Raw genomic sequence first — 19604 nt, 5'->3', positions numbered from 1 at the left:
CACTAATGTAGAACTCTGCTCTTACGTAGGTGGCTTTTTAAAAATGGCTGGACCCCAGCAGTGGCAAGCTGCTCAGGCAGCTGGAAGTGAAAGTGTAAAGGAAGAAGTTTTTTCCAACTTCTGAGTAACAGAAATGGTGTAATTTCTTTCTAGCATGTCTTTCAAACAAACGAACCCTCCTCACGGTAACAAGTCCTCACCACCACCATTAGCAGATTGATCAGGAAGGGGTAATGACAACTCCCCCAATTACCAACCTCATGCTAGTCAAGTCTACTCAAAATCTGTTCCTTGAGAATTATTCAGTTTAGCAGGTGTAACTATGTGTTGCATATAGTTCCAGAATTTTTATTGTATTTTATTTAGTGAACATACCCAAGGAGAAGTATAGTTGAAGCTTTTTGTTAAAGCAGTGGATTTCACGCCATAGTGAATACAGCAGATGATAGTCATATGGTTTTCTGCCTAATATACAAAAAAGAAGTCAAGTGTGAGAAAAAATTTCAGCTTGAACAACATTCTAAGGAGATCAAAAGAGAATAACAGCACACCACTGAAACAACTACTTCTTACTCAGGTAAAACCCATGTCTGAGATTACAGTATCACATTTTCAACTGACCTTTGTAAAGCTTTGGTTTGTAACAATATTCCATTATATAAATGAAATAATCCATTTTTATGTTCATTTCTAGAAAAGTATTATGTGAGTCAGAAGTTACCAGATGAATTGACACTTACGAAAAACTATGTACCGTCAACACACAACTCAACCATTGACTCAATATCTACATATCGGTGGATGAAACAAGTTATGCATGTCATCGAAGCATAATAAACATAATTCATAGCTCTGCCTGAAGGAACCTGGAAAACCTCATCTTCTAGCATCTTCTAGCGAGAAACAAGTCTTTCTTAAAGATCCATATCATGTCAAGTTCTACAAGTACCTCTGCCGCCAGAGCCTGACCTCACTAGTTGGTGTCATGGCTATCTACAGTTTCCTTCCATCAAAATCATTTCAAACAAGTGAAACAAGTGGTAGAGATCTTGAAGGTTATCAGAAAGAACTAATCATAGTACAGTAGCAAGATTCATTAATGATTCCCTTTGACTACTGTGGCCAACTGAGACTAAGAATAATTGTTCCAGGGTATTTGGATAGTCACAGATGCAGCTCCATATATGCTGAAAGCTGCTAAAGCCCTTCAAGTATTTTATCCTACTCTTATTCTTATTACTTGCTTGGCCCACAGACTAAATAGATTTGCAGAAAAAGTATGGACATTCTTTCCATCTGCTATCAGCTTAATTTCAAGTGTGAAACAAGTGTTTCTTAAAGCTCCATCTCATGTCCAGTTCTACAAAGATAGTCTTCCCGAGGTACCTCTGCCACCAGAACGTGACCTCACTAGGTGGATTCATGACTATCTACAGTTTCCTTTATCAAAATCATTTCAGACAAATAAAACAAGTGGTGCATATCTTGATGGTAATCAGACTGCATGTGTATGTGAAGCAAGGTTGAGATTTGAAAATTATACAATATATCAAGATATTAATTTTATGCATATACATTTTTTGACAATCATTGGAACAATGTCCGGCTCCATGGCTAAATGGTTAGCGTGCTGGCCTTTCGTCATAGGGGCCCCAGGTTCGATTCCTGGCAGGGTCGGGAATTTTAACCATAATTGGTTAATTCCCCTGGCACGGGTACTGGGTGTATGTGTCGTCTTCATCAACATTTCATCCTCATCACGATGCACAGGTCGCCTACGGGTGTCAAATCAAAAGACCTGCACCTGGCGAGCCGAAGTCCTCGGACACATCCCGGCAATAAAAGCCATACGCCATTTCCATTTCATTGGAACAATAAAGTGTTTGAAGACTCAAGGGGTGTCCGTCTATGAGTCACTCGAACTAGTTAAGAAAATAACTTCCCACCATCAACAGCGCTGAAGATGATTTTCTGTGGTACCTCATTTTCACTCCAGGCAAATGCTGAGGTTTTACCTTAATTAAGGCCATGGCCGCTACCTTTTTTTAACCGTCTGTCGCCAAAAACCCTTGATGTGTTAATACAACATTAAGTATCAAAAAGAAAACAACTGCTTCAAGTACTGTCCCAGGCAAACTAGTAGAAAGGTTTAAGAGAAATAAGATAAGATGATTACTTCAAATCCAGGATTAGGAAAGATAGAGTCAATCAACCAGTATATGTGTGGGGTCAATAAATCTTTGCCAGATGAATTTTCCGAATTTTCTATGCCAATGTACTAATGTTGTCGTATTACATCAGTTAATGCTGAAAGATTTTTTTCAGCCTACAAGATGAAGCTTGACCTGAGGAAACCTTGTAAAACACATAGTAGTTTATTGTGGAAATTCATTCTGCACACCGTAAACAAGTGAAGCTGAAAGAAATGAGATCTTTCTTAAGTTTTTTTTTATTTATAGTGCATATTTTCTAACTTTATAATGCATTATTCAGACAATCAATCAATCAATACTGATCTGCATTTAGGGCAGTCGCCCAGGTGGCAGATTCCCTATCTGTTGCTTTCCTAGCCTTTTCCTAAATGATTTCAAAGAAATTGGAAATTTATTGAACATCTCCCTTGGTAAGTTATTCCAATCCCTAACTCCCCTTCCTATAAATGAATATTTTCCCCAGTTTGTCCTCTTGAATTCCAACTTTATCTTCATATTGTGATCTTTCCTACTTTTATAAACGCCATTTAAACTTATTCGTCTACTAATGTCATTCCACGCCATCTCTCCGCTGACAGCTCGGAACATACCACTTAGTCGAGCAGCTCTTCTTCTTTCTCTCAGTTCTTCCCAACCCAAACATTGCAACATTTTTGTAACGCTACTCTTTTGTCGGAAATCACTCAGAACAAATCGAGCTGCTTTTCTTTGGATTTTTTCCAGTTTTTGAATCAGGTAATCCTGGTGAGGGTCCCATACACTGGAACCATACTCTAGTTGGGGTCTTACCAGAGACTTATATGCACTCTCCTTCAGATCTTTTTAATGCATATAAATCTGGGGCTTGCTTATAAGGTACCTTAATTAATGTTTTTTCCAATACTTTTTGATAACAGGGGTTAAAATTGGGGTCACTACCATAAATACAATGTCACTAAATTGAACACTTCCTACCACGCTAGAGGAATATAATTTGGCACAGGTGTTCCTTACAAGCTAATTAGGGAAAATAATGATGCCCTATCCTAACTAACCTTATATCCCTAAATCACTCACTTCCCATGAAGCTGCAATTTGGCACAGATGTTTCTCATAAGCTGATTAGAAACGTGAAGATGTTTTATGATTAAAGAGGTGATGTATGGGTAACCATCCTAATTACAATATCATTCATTCTCATATTTCCCACAAAGGTAGAAGGCTGGAATTTAGCACAAGTGTTTCTTGTGTTGTATTGTATTTTATTTCATGCAACTGATCATACAGTGATACGGAACACATCAATAATCATATTTACAGTAACAAAGGATAAAGGAGTAATACACATGCCATGAGAAATAAAGAGAAATATACAATCTAGTAAAGAAGCGCAGATAAACCACAAACAAAAAGATACATAAGTTAATTTCCAAGAGCCAAGTATTCTTCAATAGAATGAAAACAATGGTTAGAAACAAATTTGAATAATTCTTTCTTAAATTTTGAACATGGTTTTATATGCTTAATGAAATCTGGCAATTTATTAAACAAATGCACTCCTGCATAATCAAACTTAATTCATAAAGCTTAATTTTGTGTGGTTCTATTTGCAGATTGTGTCTGTTTCTAGTATTCTACCTGTGTACATCTGAGTTTATGGTGAAACGGATTACATTCTCTTTTATATATACAAGTGTTTGGAAGATATAAAGGCTAGGCAATGGTAAAATAGAATAAAGTTTAATATATTTCTTACAGCTTGTCCTCCAACTAACACCGGCCATTCCTCTAATTATTTTCTTTTGTAACTTAATGATGACTTCTCTATATCGTGAATTCCCCCAGTAAATGATACAATAGGTTAGTATGGGATGGACATATGCAAAATACATAATTCGACAAGCCTCTAAATTAAAACTATTTTTCAAAGATATTATCATGAAATAAATTCTACTAAGCTTTTTCCCTATAAACTTTGTATGTTTCTCCCAGGTTAATGATTCATCCATCCACAAGCCAAGAAAATTTGTTGATGATGAGTACTCAAAATGATACTCTCCAAGTGATATTGGACAAATTTCTATATTTAGATTAATTTTATGGTGAAATTTAATCACAGAAGTTTTCTGTTTACTGAAGATTAATTTATTATCTTCAAGCCAGCTCAGGATATTACTCACTACATTGTCTGCCTTTAATTGTAACTCTTCAGAACTTTAATCAGCTACAAAAATAGTAATATCATCTACAAACAAATTAATTGCACTCCTTGCATATTATCGACAACTTGGACTACCGGTACATCATTGATAAATACTAAAAATAATAATGGTCCTAAAACTGACCCCTATGGAACACCATGATCTATGTTTCTGGTTTGGTTTTTCAACCAATACATGTGATTTTAGCATTCCTCATCATGTTTATTTTAAAAAACAACATCATAGTTCATTACAAGAGCTCACCCTTATGTGAATAACTGTTTTTAATCATAAACAGTCTAATGCAATTGAGTGAAGATTATTATGGTCATTGATTTATACGAACATTTAATCACTACATACTATAGTAACATTTCATGTCATTCACTCCACTTACATGTTAAGCAATTTTAATGATCAATATTTGTTTTAATAGACATAATATAATCTTATTGATTATTTTTAAATTGTTAAAATTTCGTATTTTATCAATGTATATTAGACGTTTTTTCGTTATATATATACCAGGATCAGGGCCCTGACCCACCATGGATTATGTTATCTATAGCTGATCATGCTCACTAAGATTGAGCAAAACATGTCTTACTTGTAATTAAATGGTTTTATCCTAAATATAAAGGACTATTGTGTATTGGAAAGGTGGTTTTATTAATATAATAACTTCTTATTCTGAGATCCAATACGGTTTTTCAATGAGATTTATAACAGGAATACACATTCTTAATTTCATTTTTGCTCAAATCAGTACTGGAATAATTATGATATTTCAACAATCTATTTTCTATCCCCTAAAAATGATATGAACCAGATATATACCATTCCCCAAACTCCATATATGTATAACTTTTCTAAAAGCAAGCTGTGGTCGATATTATATCATAAACTTTTGTTAAGTCTAAGAAAATACCTGAACATGCACCATTCTCAGCTAGTGTGTCATGTATATGTTCAATAATGTTAATGAATGCTGTGGTAGTAGATCTATTTTTACAAAAGCCATTTTGGCAACCAGCTAATATATTATGCTTCTCTAAGAATGATAGTAGCCTATCATTCATAATTCTTTACAGTACTTTGGAGAATACAGATGGGAGGCAGACAGGTCTACAGTTACCAGCATCTTCTTCACTACCCTTTTTATGTATCAGAACAACTTTAGTTACCTTGAATTTGTCTGGAAATTTACCAGTGGTTAGTGACAAATTTATCAAATAACAGAGAGGCTTGATTATATATTGGTAACAGCATTTAATAAGGTAGTTTGAATAACCATATAAACCAGAAGATTTCTTATTACCCATTTGTTTTATTATTTTCTCTATGTCTTGCACAGTTACAGGAGTAAGAATGTTACATTTCTATGAACTGTATTAAAGTTTGTTCTTATCATTGATGTTTGTTCCATTAAACTCAAAACTACTTCTGGAAAATAGTTACTAATGATTTCTGCAACTTCTTCTGGATCACTGGCTTTCTTCCCCATATTTGTAAGAGTAATATTCTTTTTTGTTGGAACTAGAGTACCTTTCTCCCTTTTATAATGTTCCACATACGGTACATTTGGACCTGTTTTTAGAACTTTTTAGCTACTTGAATTTCTGATTCCTGTTGTAATTCACCCATTCCCATAATTCTTTACCATTACTCTTTTCATTGGTATTGCCACTTTGTGATAATAGCTGAACAAACCTAAAAACTCACTGAAGGCTTCATTAGTTGAGTTATTTCTGTATACACTTTGCAATGGATCTTTTCCAGTTCTTGAATCAAGTAATTGTGGTGAGGGTCCCATACACTGGAACCATACTCTAACTTGGGTTTTACCAGTCAACTGCATACTTTAAAGTTTTGTTACTCCAGTAACAACAACTGTGTGTGTCAACACATCAAGAATGTAATGCCTTGCCTTGCATTACTGAATGTTGTATGAGGTGGTTCAAATTCAGGCTCTCAAGTCAAAATGTTAAAACATTATTGCTATGACAAAAAAATAATTGTCCTAGTTTCAGCACAAAACAATTTGAACTTTTATGCCAGCTGTATTTAGTGTAATTTCATTTTTTTTAAATGAAGTTGGTACAAATATCTTGGTTATCAATCGTCCCATGGAAAAATGTTGGACATATTTTTAAGAGCCTCTTATTATGCTACCATTAGAATATGAGAACAGCGTGTGGATACCTTCAGTGGATTAGATGTTATTTGGCTGTAGCAATTTAGGTGACTCTCCCTATATAGAGAGAAAGGAACTCATAATAGAATGATCACAATGACAGGTCATTGAGGAAAGAGAAATATACAGAGCAGACAAGGACAAACATAAAAACAAAAATCTCCATATCTTCATACATTTGCTATCTTCAAATGAATTAAATTCTTAAATTTAATAATTGAATTCTTCATTATGTGTAAAATATGGTTTAGGTAATATAATGCATATCTTCAGCTTTCTTATATTAATCAAATATTATGTATAACCACCATTAAGATGTTAACAATAGCAGATTAGTTCAATCCTACTTCTCGTTCACTCTCACTTATCAACAGCTGATTCTCTTATATTCCATTCTATACATAATTGAAACTTATCCAAAATAAATCTGCAATTGCTGTTATTATCAGGTACCGGTATGTGTTTATCACATCGTTTATCTCATTCTCAAAAGGAGAAAGGAAGCTAAATTTTGTTCTCCGTTTGGGAGTGAGTGACAGAAAAAGTGGAGCAAGTCAACAACCTCACTCTGCTATTCATCTGTCACCGAATATGGCTGAAACAGTTTCTACTATAGAGACCCAACTTAGAAATTCATACTTGTTTAGTAACTGATTGTCCTATTTAGGGGAGACTCAACTAAATTGATAACAGAAGAACTATGTTGCATTTTGAGAATTATTATCCAAATAATATTTGTATACGGGATCAGGTACTATAAGGGGTGATCAAAAAGTTTCCGTTGAACGGCAGTACAGTCCTGAATTGGGATGCCAATCAGGCAAAAGTGCCGTGAGCATTGAGGCACTTGTCCCACCGATGCATCGGGTTGATAATGGTTATGCGCCAGTCTCCTCTCGTAGCCTCATCCACTACCCACTTGTCGTTGTCTGTAATGGATGAGGGTGGCCTCCCAGATTGACTGGCGTCTTGTGTTGAAATGCAACCCGTACAGAACTTGGTGCACCATTCCACAATGGTGGTTTTCGATAGACATGCTGCCCCATACACAGTCTTCATTCTCCCATGGATGTCCACCGGTGTTTGTCCTTCGGCAGCCAAGAACAGAATAACAGCACGTTGGTCCTGTCTGGACGCATTTGGTAATAACTTCGCCATAGTTCACATGGCTGCATTTAAGGCATGCACCTCGGAATCACACGACTGCCATACTAATCCCTTTGCCTACATGTCCATGCTTATATACCCGTATCGGAGTCGCAATACGTTGTATGTCCGATGCAGCAATGCCCTCAAATGGAAACTTTTTGATCATACCTTACACTAATGCTATATTTATTTAGTAACTTTAAATCAATAAGGTTATTTACTTTTTCAATTCATTCACTTAGTTGTAATATTTTGGCCAAATCCTCAGCAGTCCAGATAATTCCTCAGCATGATATGACTAATTCCACAGTAGTCCGTAAATTCACTGCCAACAATGCTACAAGTAATTCTACTTGAAAGTTATAAATATTGTAGAAGTACATATTTTAAAGAGGCTTGTTTTCCAAACACAGTACTGGAATTTCTTGATCATACCATCTAAGTGATCGAGTGCACAATTTACAACCTTTACCATCTAAGTGAAGGATGTTCAGAGGATGTAATAAGCCAATCAGACCTTTCCCTCACTCCGGGGTAAACTCTCAGTAAAGTTGTATTTCAGTTAGTTCATAATTAGTTGTACTGTGGATATAGCCAAGCCTCCCCTGTACATACAAAGTTCCCAGGCTCAACTTTATCTGTAACTCTCACCTATTTTGACGACTGTTTCCTTCTTAGTTGCTGGAGTATACCTGTGAACCTCGGAAGCTTTTATATCCACAAAATATAATGCTTGTTCCGTATGATCCCAGTGTGGTCCTTCACCAAGGATAGTACGAGGTAGAATGCATTCCACAGTTGTCATGTTTGTCTGAAAAAGACATACAGTAATATACAGAATATTTTAACTAGTTGTTCTTTAAAAGGGAGTTCAGTGTTAATTCATGACTTAAAAATATAACTTAAACATCATATGCATGTTCACCTGTTTAGTTTCCATGAAACTGATATTAGATTCTTCAAAACAATATTTGGAGTTTAAGTATAGGGAAATACTGTAGATACATGAAAATTGTATAATAAATTATAGCAGCAGTTTGTAAGTTTTATTGCTGTTTCACATTGTTGCATGTTGTTGGGATCATTTGGTCAATATTTCTATGTCTAAAGGTGAGTGAATAATAATAATAATAATAATAATAATAATAATAATAATAATAATAATAATAATAATAATAATAATAATAATAATAATAATAATAATAATAATAATAATAATAATAATAATAATAATAATACCAATACCAAGCTCGATACCTGCAGTCGCTTAATTGCAGCCAGTATCCAGTATTCAGGAGATAGTGGGTTCGAACTCCACTATCGGCAGCCCTGAAGATGGTTTTCCGTGGTTTCCCATTTTCACACCAGGCAAATGCTGGGGCTGTACCTTAATTAAGGCCACGGACGCTTCCTTTCCACTCCTAGCCCTTTCCTATCCCATTGCTGCCATAAGACCTATCCGTGTCGGTGAGACGTAAAGCAGCTTGCAAAAAAAAAAAAAATAATAATAATACCTTGGGGAATGGATCCAGCAAAATGGACTTGACAAAGAGGCTATAGCAGCAAGAATCAAGAAAATGGAAGTCACTTTCCAAACCACCCATAACATATACAACAAAAAGTGCTTTTCTCTGAACACAAAAATTTGTCACTACAACACTGTCATCAAACCAGTATCACTGGATGCATCTGAATGCCTTATCCTGTCCAAGAAATGTTTGCTTGTGCATTTAGAGAGAAAAGAAAGATCCTACACACCATACTTGGCCCAATCTACAAAAATGGCATCTACATTAGAAAATCCAGACAAGAAGTATACTCTAAAATAGAGAAGATCACGGATACAATGCGTAAAGGCAGAGTTCACTTCTACAGTCATATACAATCGATGATCGACTCTCGATGGACTAAATGTATCTTCATTATATTTGACTCAAAACAAAAAACGGCAATGCCATGGTATGGTATATTAATGTCAAGAAAGATCTTAAAGAACAGGGCATACAAGCAGAAGATGCACAAGACCGAAATCTTTTCAGAGCAGCCATCAAGACTTTTGGGACTTTCCAAGACCAAAACCGGGCAGCTGGTGCTAAATGGACAGAAGAACGTCGTGCTAAACACAGTAAGCTAATGAAGATTATGTGGATCAAGCAAAAAATGGACAAATGCCAGAATGTAAAGTGAGGCTTATTGTGGTCCCTAGTTGGCCGATTAGCGAAGTTGAATGAATGAATAATGATGATGATGATGATGATGATGATAGGAGGGTCCCAGGAATTAACCTGGAAGTATTTATTGTGACTCTGGCAAATGGGAGTGAAATGCGTCATTGCCAACATCTGCAACATTAATATATTGGGTTCAGCAAGAGAATCCAACTAGCCTCTTTCACTCCAACTCCAGCACATAACCTACAAGAGGTGCCCCTGTTAAGTTGAGCAACCTAGTGGAAGGTTGGGTAACCAATCCCAGTGAGAAACTGGTTGATGAGCCGATCAGTGCTGGAGGCTCCAAGGCTCATAATGTGGTAGTAAAAAGAAGTCAGAAAACATCTTGAGGCAATCTCTAGGGCTAACAACGTTAGGTGCAAGATGGATGCATACATGTCTAAAACAAATTCAAGCCAAGTAAGCATGATGGCAAAACATTTCAAGAAAGCTACCCCAGGGGGTGCCTCCCACAAGGCCAATGCCTCGTCTACGTCATGGGAGGTGGGCAACGGCATGAAGTAGGGGATTGCCCTTAGGGGTGATGTACTGTACAGTGGGGACTGTGTGTGCCCCATGACTGCTACGGTAGCTGTGAAGGCCCTACAGGAACCCTGATAAGTGATGGCTAACGGGGCTCTGGTAAAGACCTCAATGGCAGCAACGGCGGAGAAGGGGTCCTTTGGTACGGCGAAGCTGACGGATGAGGCAACCCTTCTTCTTGGGGATAAATAAAGAAGAAACCACTGCCTTGTGGTAAAGAGGGATCTTTAAAGGCTAAGGGAGATAACCCCTACAGAAAAATCCAGCGGTCTAACGCAGACAGGAGGCAGCCCCTCCACTGGACTTCGGGTGCTGTGGGCTAATAACTTGCACACCTGAATTAAACTTATTACAGAAACCAGATGAAATTTATACCGGCCGGATTTTATGGAGACGACTTTTGCAGCATTGGCGGCAGATAGAACAAGCTGGAGAAATTTCGTCGAGGCCCTATGTTCCACAAGGAATTAAAGGAAATAAGTCAAGTAAGTCAAGACCCCAGGGGGTAAGTCTTCAGATAAATCCCTCATTGTGAAACCCGCAGCGCACAAGTCTCATTCGGATTGTGGGGAGACTTGACATCATGCAAGAGATGAGTTCTTTCTAGCAACATTCAACATAAATTTCCTTACGCAAATTGGCAAACTGAAAACTCTCACCAAAGCCATACATGAAAATCAGATATCCATAATTGCCCTACAAGAAACACATTACACAGACAAAGAGACTTTTGAATCTGAAGGTTACCATTTCTTCAAGAGCAGAGCTCAAAAATGAGTCCTCAATGGATCTGTGATGCTTGGAACCACATTTGCTGTGAGAACTAGAATCCTTACATTGGTTGCAAATTTCGAACCAGTAAATGACAGATTATCCATATTGACAATCAAATGTGCCAACAAGACATACAGCCTAGTTAACACATATGCCCCCACAAATGATAAGAACAGATCTGACATGGAGGAAGTGGATAACTTCTGGGACCTACTGGATGAAAAGCTCACCAAAATTCCCAAACACTATGTGAAACTTCTTATGGGAGATTTCAATGCCCAACAAATGTACAAGAAAATCATTGGAAACTATCTTGCTCACAAAAGAACCAATCAAAACAACAAGAGATTGGTCTCCATTTGTGAAACCCATAACTTGCAGATCATGTCAAACCACTTTCGCCATCTTCCCAGAAAGCAGACAACATGGCGATCTCCTGTCACAACCATCAGAGAGTTCCATATAGATCACATGGCAATCTCCCGGAAAAACAGTCCTGAGATTATGAATGTTATGGTTAAAAAATGGCACAAACGTGACCTCAGACCATACATGTCTATAATTAAATTTAAACCGGTCCCTGCAAACTCCAACAAGACCCCCAAAAGTATCATTCACTTTGACAATGATAAACTCCAACAAAAAGTCACGGAGTTCCAGGAAAAGGCTTGACCGATCGACTGTGACTTTAACAACACCAAAAACCACCTGATTGAAGCTCCAAAAGAAGTTGCTGAAATCAAAAGAAGCAAGAAACATGCCTGGTGGAATGATATCTGTGTTTCAGTTCTCAAGGAAAGGCTCGATGGATGGAAACGACATTATTCAACAAAATCACAAACTAACTGGAAAACCTACAAACCCCATTGGACCCAGACAGCTAAAGTGATCTGAACGGAGAAACATAAATATGAAAAGTCACTTATTGAGAAGATCAACCAAGACTTAATGAGAAATGAAACCAGAGAGTACTATAGAATATTCAAAAGGAAAATTACGAGCTATAAGCCTCCATCGCTATGTTTTCAGCGAAAGGACGGTGCGTTGCGGACCCCAAACGAAGAAAACTACCATCCTTGCTGACTACTTTAAGAACTTACTAAACTGCGATCAACCCAAAAATCCCATCAAGACCGAAGAACCCATACTCAGATGCCCAGAATTGAGACCACTCAACAAAGATGAAATCAAGCGTCACATTGCCCAACTCAAAAACAACAAAGCGCCTGGAGAAGACTCTGTCATTGCAGAACTTTGGAAATATGCCCCTGAAGAGGCAATTGAAATCTTGCTGAAACAAATAGAACAAATTTGGAAAGAAGAAATCCTACTCGAAGACTCCATTCGTTACACAAAAAAGGCAGCATGAAAAATGTCAACAACTACAGAGGAATATCCCTGCTACCGGTAATATACAAAATTCTCTCACTTGCTATCCTGGAGCATTTAGAAGCCCAAGTCGAGCATCAAATAGGCAAATACCAAGGGGGCTTCAGGAAGGGTCGTAACAGGAAGGGTCATAAACTGCTGAACAGATACTCAACCTCAAAACGATCATCAGGCATTGTAATCTCAGGTCCAAACAGTACGTGTCAGTCTTTGTGAACTTTAAGAATGCCTACGATTCGATAGACCGCAAGGTTCTTCTCAACATCCTCAACAAATTTGGGGTTGACCTGAAACTGTTGGCATTAATTAGAGCCACCCTGACTGACACAAAATCCAAAGTAAAGTTCCTAGGATGCCTAGCAGATTCCTTCGAGGTCGAAACAGGAGTCAGACGAGGTGATGGGCTCTCTCTGATGCTTTTCAACTGCGTGCTCACAAAGATCATTAGGACCTGGCAAACAAAATTATTAGAAGCTGATTTTAGTCCTCTGAGAATGGGAACAAAATCTAAGGGGGTCATGATCGACTGTCTAGCGTTTGCTGATGACATCGCCATTCTGTCAAACGATGTAGAAACTGTTAGGATGCAAATCGACCTTCTAAAAGAAATTGCTGAACAAACTGGTTTGCAAATATCTTTTGAAAAAAACAAAGTACTGCAATGACTAACATCAAATATACCCCAGCAAAACTCCAGACAAAATACGGGAAGATCAACCGAGTAGAAAAATTCAAGTATCTGGATTTGATCATAATGAAAAATGGACTGGACAAAGAAGCACTTAAAAAATGAGTACATGAACTTGAAATAGCCTATCAAACGTCGCACACAATCTACAACAAAATATACCTGTCCCAAAATATTAAACTACATCATTATGAAACTGTTCTGATGCCAGTAGTTATATATGCAGCCGAAACCGTATCCCTAAATTATTATCAGTTGACGAAGCGTATTTCATTGTATATGGTCAATGGCAAATAAAGATTCTTGATACCTGATAATAAAGGACTCCTTGAAAAACTGGAGGAAAAAGAGCGCAAAATCATCAGAAGTATCATGGGGTCCAATTACAAGAATGGAACCATTATAAAAAATCCAGCAAAGAAGTGTACAGTAAAATAGAGAAAATTACAGAAACAATCCATAAGAGACGGGCACGATATTGCGGACTTCTCAAACGAATGGATGGAAACAGGCTGACTAAACAGATCTTTCACTTTTTGACTCCAAACCCAAAACCACAATGCCCTGGTTTATGAACACCTAGGAAGACCTCCAAATGCTGCATATAAAACCCGAAGACGCCTTCAGTAGAGATCTCTTCCACAAAAAGATACTGACAAATGGGATAAACCAAGACAAGCAACCGAAAAGAAGACAAGGTACCACCTGGACAGAGGAACGCAAGCTGGCCACTCACAGAGATTGAGGAAATTCTGGGCTCAAAACAAAGTGAAGCAAACTGCCAAATGTAACAAGACTTCCATGGTCCTAGATGGTCCTAACGAATAATAATAGTAATAATAATAATAATAATAATAATAATAATAATAATAATAATAATAATAATAATAATAATAATAATAATAATAATAATAATAACTCGTCGCCATAAGACCTATCTGTGTCGGTGCGACGTAAAGCCCCTAGCAAAAAAAAATAATAATAATAACAGACATCACACTGGTAAACAAGAAAACTGGGACAACTTTCATTATTGACATCGCAATCCCCAATGACACCAACATTGACAGAAAGTACCATGAAAAAATCTGCAAGTACAAAGAACTTGCAGAAGAGATCAAGAGGATCTGGAAGATGAAATTGGTATGGATAGTCCCTGTGATTATGGCAGTCAGTGGCCTCATTCCACATACACTTCACAAGAGTCTGCAAGAACTATGTTTTCCACCGAACATCTATAAAATTATTCAACATTCTGTCCTCCTGTCAACATGCAACATTGTGCGATTGTTCCTCTCGTAAGAATGAAGATACTGTGAACTAGTGTTTTGTACATATCTGTACATCAATGTTTGTATTATAATGTACTTTAATTATTGTAAGGCACTTGGTGCATCCCGTGCCCTGTTACTGACCCATATTTCCTGTGGAGAAGTGTGTGTGAATAATAATAATAATAATAATAATAATAATAATAATAATAATAATAATAATAATAATAATAATAATAATAATAATAATAATAATAATAATTTCCTTAGCTAACTTGTCAGCATCAAGGCCTTCAGCTCAGAGGGCTGTGGGTTTAATTCCCAGCTGGGTCAGGTCTTTTTAACCACATCTTGTTCATTCCCCTGACTTGAGGGACTGGGTGTTTGTATTTCTCCCAACAAAGTCCTTATTATATACACAAGAACTCCACACCATTGGTGTGCCTGGCTGAATAAATCTGGGGGCGAGGCTCCCCATCATGGGCATCCACAGCCTTCAGACTGCACTTCTGCACTTTCTCCACCATCTCTCAATTCTTTCGTTTGAACGATACTACATGAATATGGGTATTGACACATAATCAAACTGTGTAACAAACAAAACATTTTACATGGACAGAATAACTTAAAATACAGTATTTTTAAAATGTTCAGTGAGGTGTCACTGTTCCAGGTTGCTTTTTTTTTTTTTTTTTTTGGTAATAACATTAAGTGGTTAGTATCCTAGGTACTTCCAGGAATGAACATTGTCCTGGAGTGTCCCAGTTATAAAGCTTGCAAGAAAATGAAATACTGTAGCCACAAAACAGCATGTTGAACGATGCTTTTCACCACTTTTCAACTTCTCTGCTTACTGACAAGAGAAAGCTTTTAAACACCAGAATACACAGACTCAATAGGCACATACGAAATTTAATAAAAACTGGGTGGTATTAAAAACGACCTCATGATTTTCTGATGCTATTGCTTTTAACTCAGAGATTCACTTACCAACATTTGACATTGTATAAGTTATTCTGTATTAGGTGTCAATTGTTTCCTCAATTTTGCTTCTTTCTGGCTTGCTTGCTGTTTAACCATTCATTTGTTCAAGATGCAGTACTGTACACATTGCCTAAAGCGAGTGTTTTTGGTGAAAAAAGGATTGGATTACAAAGCCCATCATAGCCACGCAAGGGGCATTCAGGAGAGAGTATGGTGTGAGTAATAGATGAGCCTGGCACAAATAAGTGAGGTAAATACAGGACTGAGCTAAGGCCCTGTGGTCGCCAACCCACACTCCCAAGTCTCTATAAAGGCCTCTATTACTCTCATGCACACACAGTGTGAGGGAACATCTGAATGGGAGCTTATGGTGTCATCAGCTCCCGCTTAGAATGCTAGCGCTGTGCCACCATACAGCAATCCATCTGGTGACGAATAAGCATACCAACAGCGATCAACAGTAAAGCATTCTTAAATTCAAACCCTCATTATTGGTGAAGTCTTCCCCATGGACAGTCGAGATTTTCTTCTGAAGATGCGGAGCAAAGTTCGTTGTGAAATGTAAAGAGTTTCACCTTGTTTTCCTGACACCACATAAGCCCAAGTCAAAAGCCTATATCATGTCTACAGGCATGGGCTGTGAAACCATCAATGAAAACAAGAAGAGGCTGTTGATGCTGATGAAATGTGAGACCCAATTTAGAATTCGACAGAGCTTTGAGAAAACTAAATAGGAACAAGGCACCTGGAAATTATAGCATACCCTCAGAATTATTGACTGCCTTAAGAGAAACCAGCATGGTGAGGTTATTCCATTTAGTGCGTAAGATGTATAATACAGAAGAACTGCCATCTGATTTTAGACAGAATGTTGTTATTCCTATTCCCAAGAAAGCAACCCTTCACTTTCATCTATCCTATCTGACCTCCCTTGGTCAACTCTAGTTCTTTTCTGACCCCAACGGTTTTACATACGGAGGCATAGGGAGTTTTCATTTTCACACCCTTCGTGGCTTTTGTCTTTCTGATACCTTAATTTTTTGAAGTGTCAGACTCCTTCCAATTTTTCCCCCTAATTATGTTAATAGAGGATGGTTACCCAGTTGTACTTTCTCTTCAAACAATAATCACCAAAACCACCACCACCACCACCGCCACCACTGCCACCACCACCCAAGAAAGCAGGTGCTGACAAGTGTGAAATCTGCTGCGCCATTAGTTTAGTCTCTCACGCTTGCAAAATGTTAACATGTGTTAACAGAAGAATGGAAAGACAAGTTGAAGCTGACTGTGAGAAGACCAGTTTGGATTCAGAAGCAATCCTCACTTTATATCTGATCTTAGAGGATCGAATTAAGAAACACAAGTCCATGTACATGGTATTCGTAGATCTAGAAAAGGCATTCAATAATGTTGATTGGACCAAACTATTTGAAATTCTGATAGTAGACTAAATGGGATCAAATGCCAAGAAAGACAAATTTTGTATCTACAATCTGTACAAAAATCAGTTTGCAGTGATAAGAATCAAAGACTATGAAAAAGGAGCAGCAATCCAGAAAGGAGCAGGGCAGGCTGCAGTTTGTCCTGTCTCCTTTTTAGTGTTTATATAGAACAGGTTGTAAAGGAAATAAAAAAGGAAGTTGGAAATGGAATCACAATCCAAGGAGAGGAAATCAAAACGCTGAGATTTGCTGATAGTGTTTTTATATTTTCTGAGTCTGGAGAAATTAGGAAGTAGATGAGTATTGTTACTTGGGTAGCAGAATGACTAATGATGACAGAAGTAAGGAGGACATAAAATGCAGGCTAGCACAAGCAAGGAAGATGTTTCCTAAGAAAATAAATTTGCTCACTTCAAACATTGATATAGGACTGAAGACTTTCGTATATGGAAGTGAAACGTCGATGATAACTAGTTCAGAAAGAAAGAGAATAGAAGCTTTTGAAATGTGATGTTAGAAAAGAATGCTGAATGTAAAATGGATAGATTGAATCATGAATCATGAAATACTGAATTTTAATTTCTTGTGGCTATTTCTAGCCGAGTGCAGTCCTTGTAAGGCAGACCCTCCGATGAGGGTGGGCGGCATCTGCCATGTGTAGGTAACTGCGTGTTATTGTGGTGGAGGATAGTGTTGTGTGGTGTGTGAGTTGCAGGGATGTTGGGGACAGCACAATCACTCAGCCCCCGGGCCATTGGAATTAACCAATGAAGGTTAATATCCCCAACTCAGCCAGGAATCGAACCCGGGACCCTCTGAACCGAAGGCCAGTAAGCTGATCATTCAGCCAATCAGTAATACTGAATTGGTGAGAGCAGAACTATTTGGCAAAATTTGACCAGAAGAAATAGAATGATAGGACACATCTTAAGACATCCAGGACTTGTTCAGTTGGTTTTTGAGGGAAGTGTAGGTGGTAAAAATGGCAGAAGTAGACCAAGGTATGAATATGACAAACATACCCATTCGATTAGATGTAGGATGTAGTAGTTATGTAGAAATGAAAAGGTTAGCACAGGATAGGGTTGCATGGAGAGTTGCATCAAACCAGTCTATGGACTGATGACCCAACAAACAACAACCACCGCATTATTATTATTCAGAAGTCATGACAAATTATCTTTTCCTGGAAAAAGCTCGAACACAGGAGATGTATACAACAAAACCCTATGGCACTACAGCCTTTGAAGGGCCTTGGCCTACCAAGCGACCGCTGCTCGCCCGAAGGCCTGCGGATTACGAGGTGTCGTGTGGTCAGCACGACGAATCCTCTCGGCCGTTATTCTTGGCTTTCTAGACCGGGGCCGCTATATTAGATAGCTCCTCAATTCTAATCACATAGGCTGAGTGGACCTTGAAACAGCCCTCAGGTCCAGGTAAAAATCCCTGACCTGGCCGGGAATCGAACCCGGAACCTCCGGGTAAGAGGCAGGCACGCTACCCTACACCACGGGGCCGGTAGATGTATACAACAAGGAATTTTTAAAGGTGGCACCACATTGGGCAGGGATGCTGAAATCTCTGACAATGTAAAATTTCAAACATGGCACTTTGAAATCATTGTTTTGTTTGTTTCATTCTAGTATATCCTATATACAATCATTTGTATTCTACCTCACATTAAAAAGCTTGTAACCGGGCGAGTTGGCCGTGCGCGTAGAGGCGCGCGGCTGTGAGCTTGCATCCGGGAGATAGTAGGTTCGAATCCCACTATCGGCAGCCCTGAAAATGGTTTTCCGTGGTTTCCCATTTTCACACCAGGCAAATGCTGGGGCTGTACCTTAATTAAGGCCACGGCCGCTTCCTTCCAACTCCTAAGCCTTTCCTATCCCATCGTCGCCATAAGACCTATCTGTGTCGGTGCGACGTAAAGCCCCTAGCAAAAAAAAAAAAAAAAAAAAAAGCTTGTACGATAAGGTGCTTGTTGGCAAAGAGTTTTCCACACATTGGCTTCTTCATTTCTGGGAATAAAATCTAAGTCACACGGACTGATGGTTACTGCCATTACGCACCGCTGTCATCAGACGGCTGACTCCTTACAGGCTACCTGCGCGTCTGTGAAGACGGGGCCCTACCTATGATAAATTCTAATGCTGAAGACGGCACATAGGCCTACATCCTGCCCCCGAGCCATCGGAATTAACCAATGAACATTAAAATTCCCCCACCCGGCCGGAGATTGAACCCGGGACCTCTTGGACCAAAGGTCGCAATAACACGTCAAACGTTTTCGGCGACGGAAGAATAGGAATGGACTAGGATTGGAAAGGTTAGCGGCCGTTTCCTTAATTAACGTACAACTCCATCATTCTGCCTGGTGCGAAAATGGGAAGCAACGAAAAACCATCTTGAGGACTGCCGACGCGATGGTGAGAGGATGAGGATGATTTATTTATTTATTTATTTATTTATTTATTTATTTATTTATTTATTTATTTATTTATTTATTTATTTATTATTCGCTAATCGGCCAACTAGGGACGTGGCGTGTGTGACCATTCTGT

At 38.2% G+C, this 19604-nt stretch overlaps 1 protein-coding gene across 1 annotated transcript in view; it reads right to left on the bottom strand.

Annotated features, from left to right (window-relative positions):
• The window catches only part of LOC136858528 (regucalcin), a 73454-nt gene that overhangs the window by 45521 nt on the left and 8329 nt on the right, over positions 1 to 19604 (bottom strand). The window contains exon 2 of the mRNA XM_067138132.2: positions 8388 to 8547. Coding sequence (XP_066994233.2) covers positions 8388 to 8541 — 154 coding nt within the window. The 5' untranslated portion in view covers positions 8542 to 8547. The remainder of the gene's footprint in view (positions 1 to 8387; positions 8548 to 19604) is intronic.

This window comes from Anabrus simplex, chromosome 1 (assembly GCF_040414725.1).
Source record: "Anabrus simplex isolate iqAnaSimp1 chromosome 1, ASM4041472v1, whole genome shotgun sequence".
Classification (NCBI taxonomy): domain Eukaryota; kingdom Metazoa; phylum Arthropoda; class Insecta; order Orthoptera; family Tettigoniidae; genus Anabrus; species Anabrus simplex.
The sequence above is the reverse complement of the archived record's forward strand: the minus strand, read 5'-3'. Positions and strand labels throughout refer to the sequence as shown.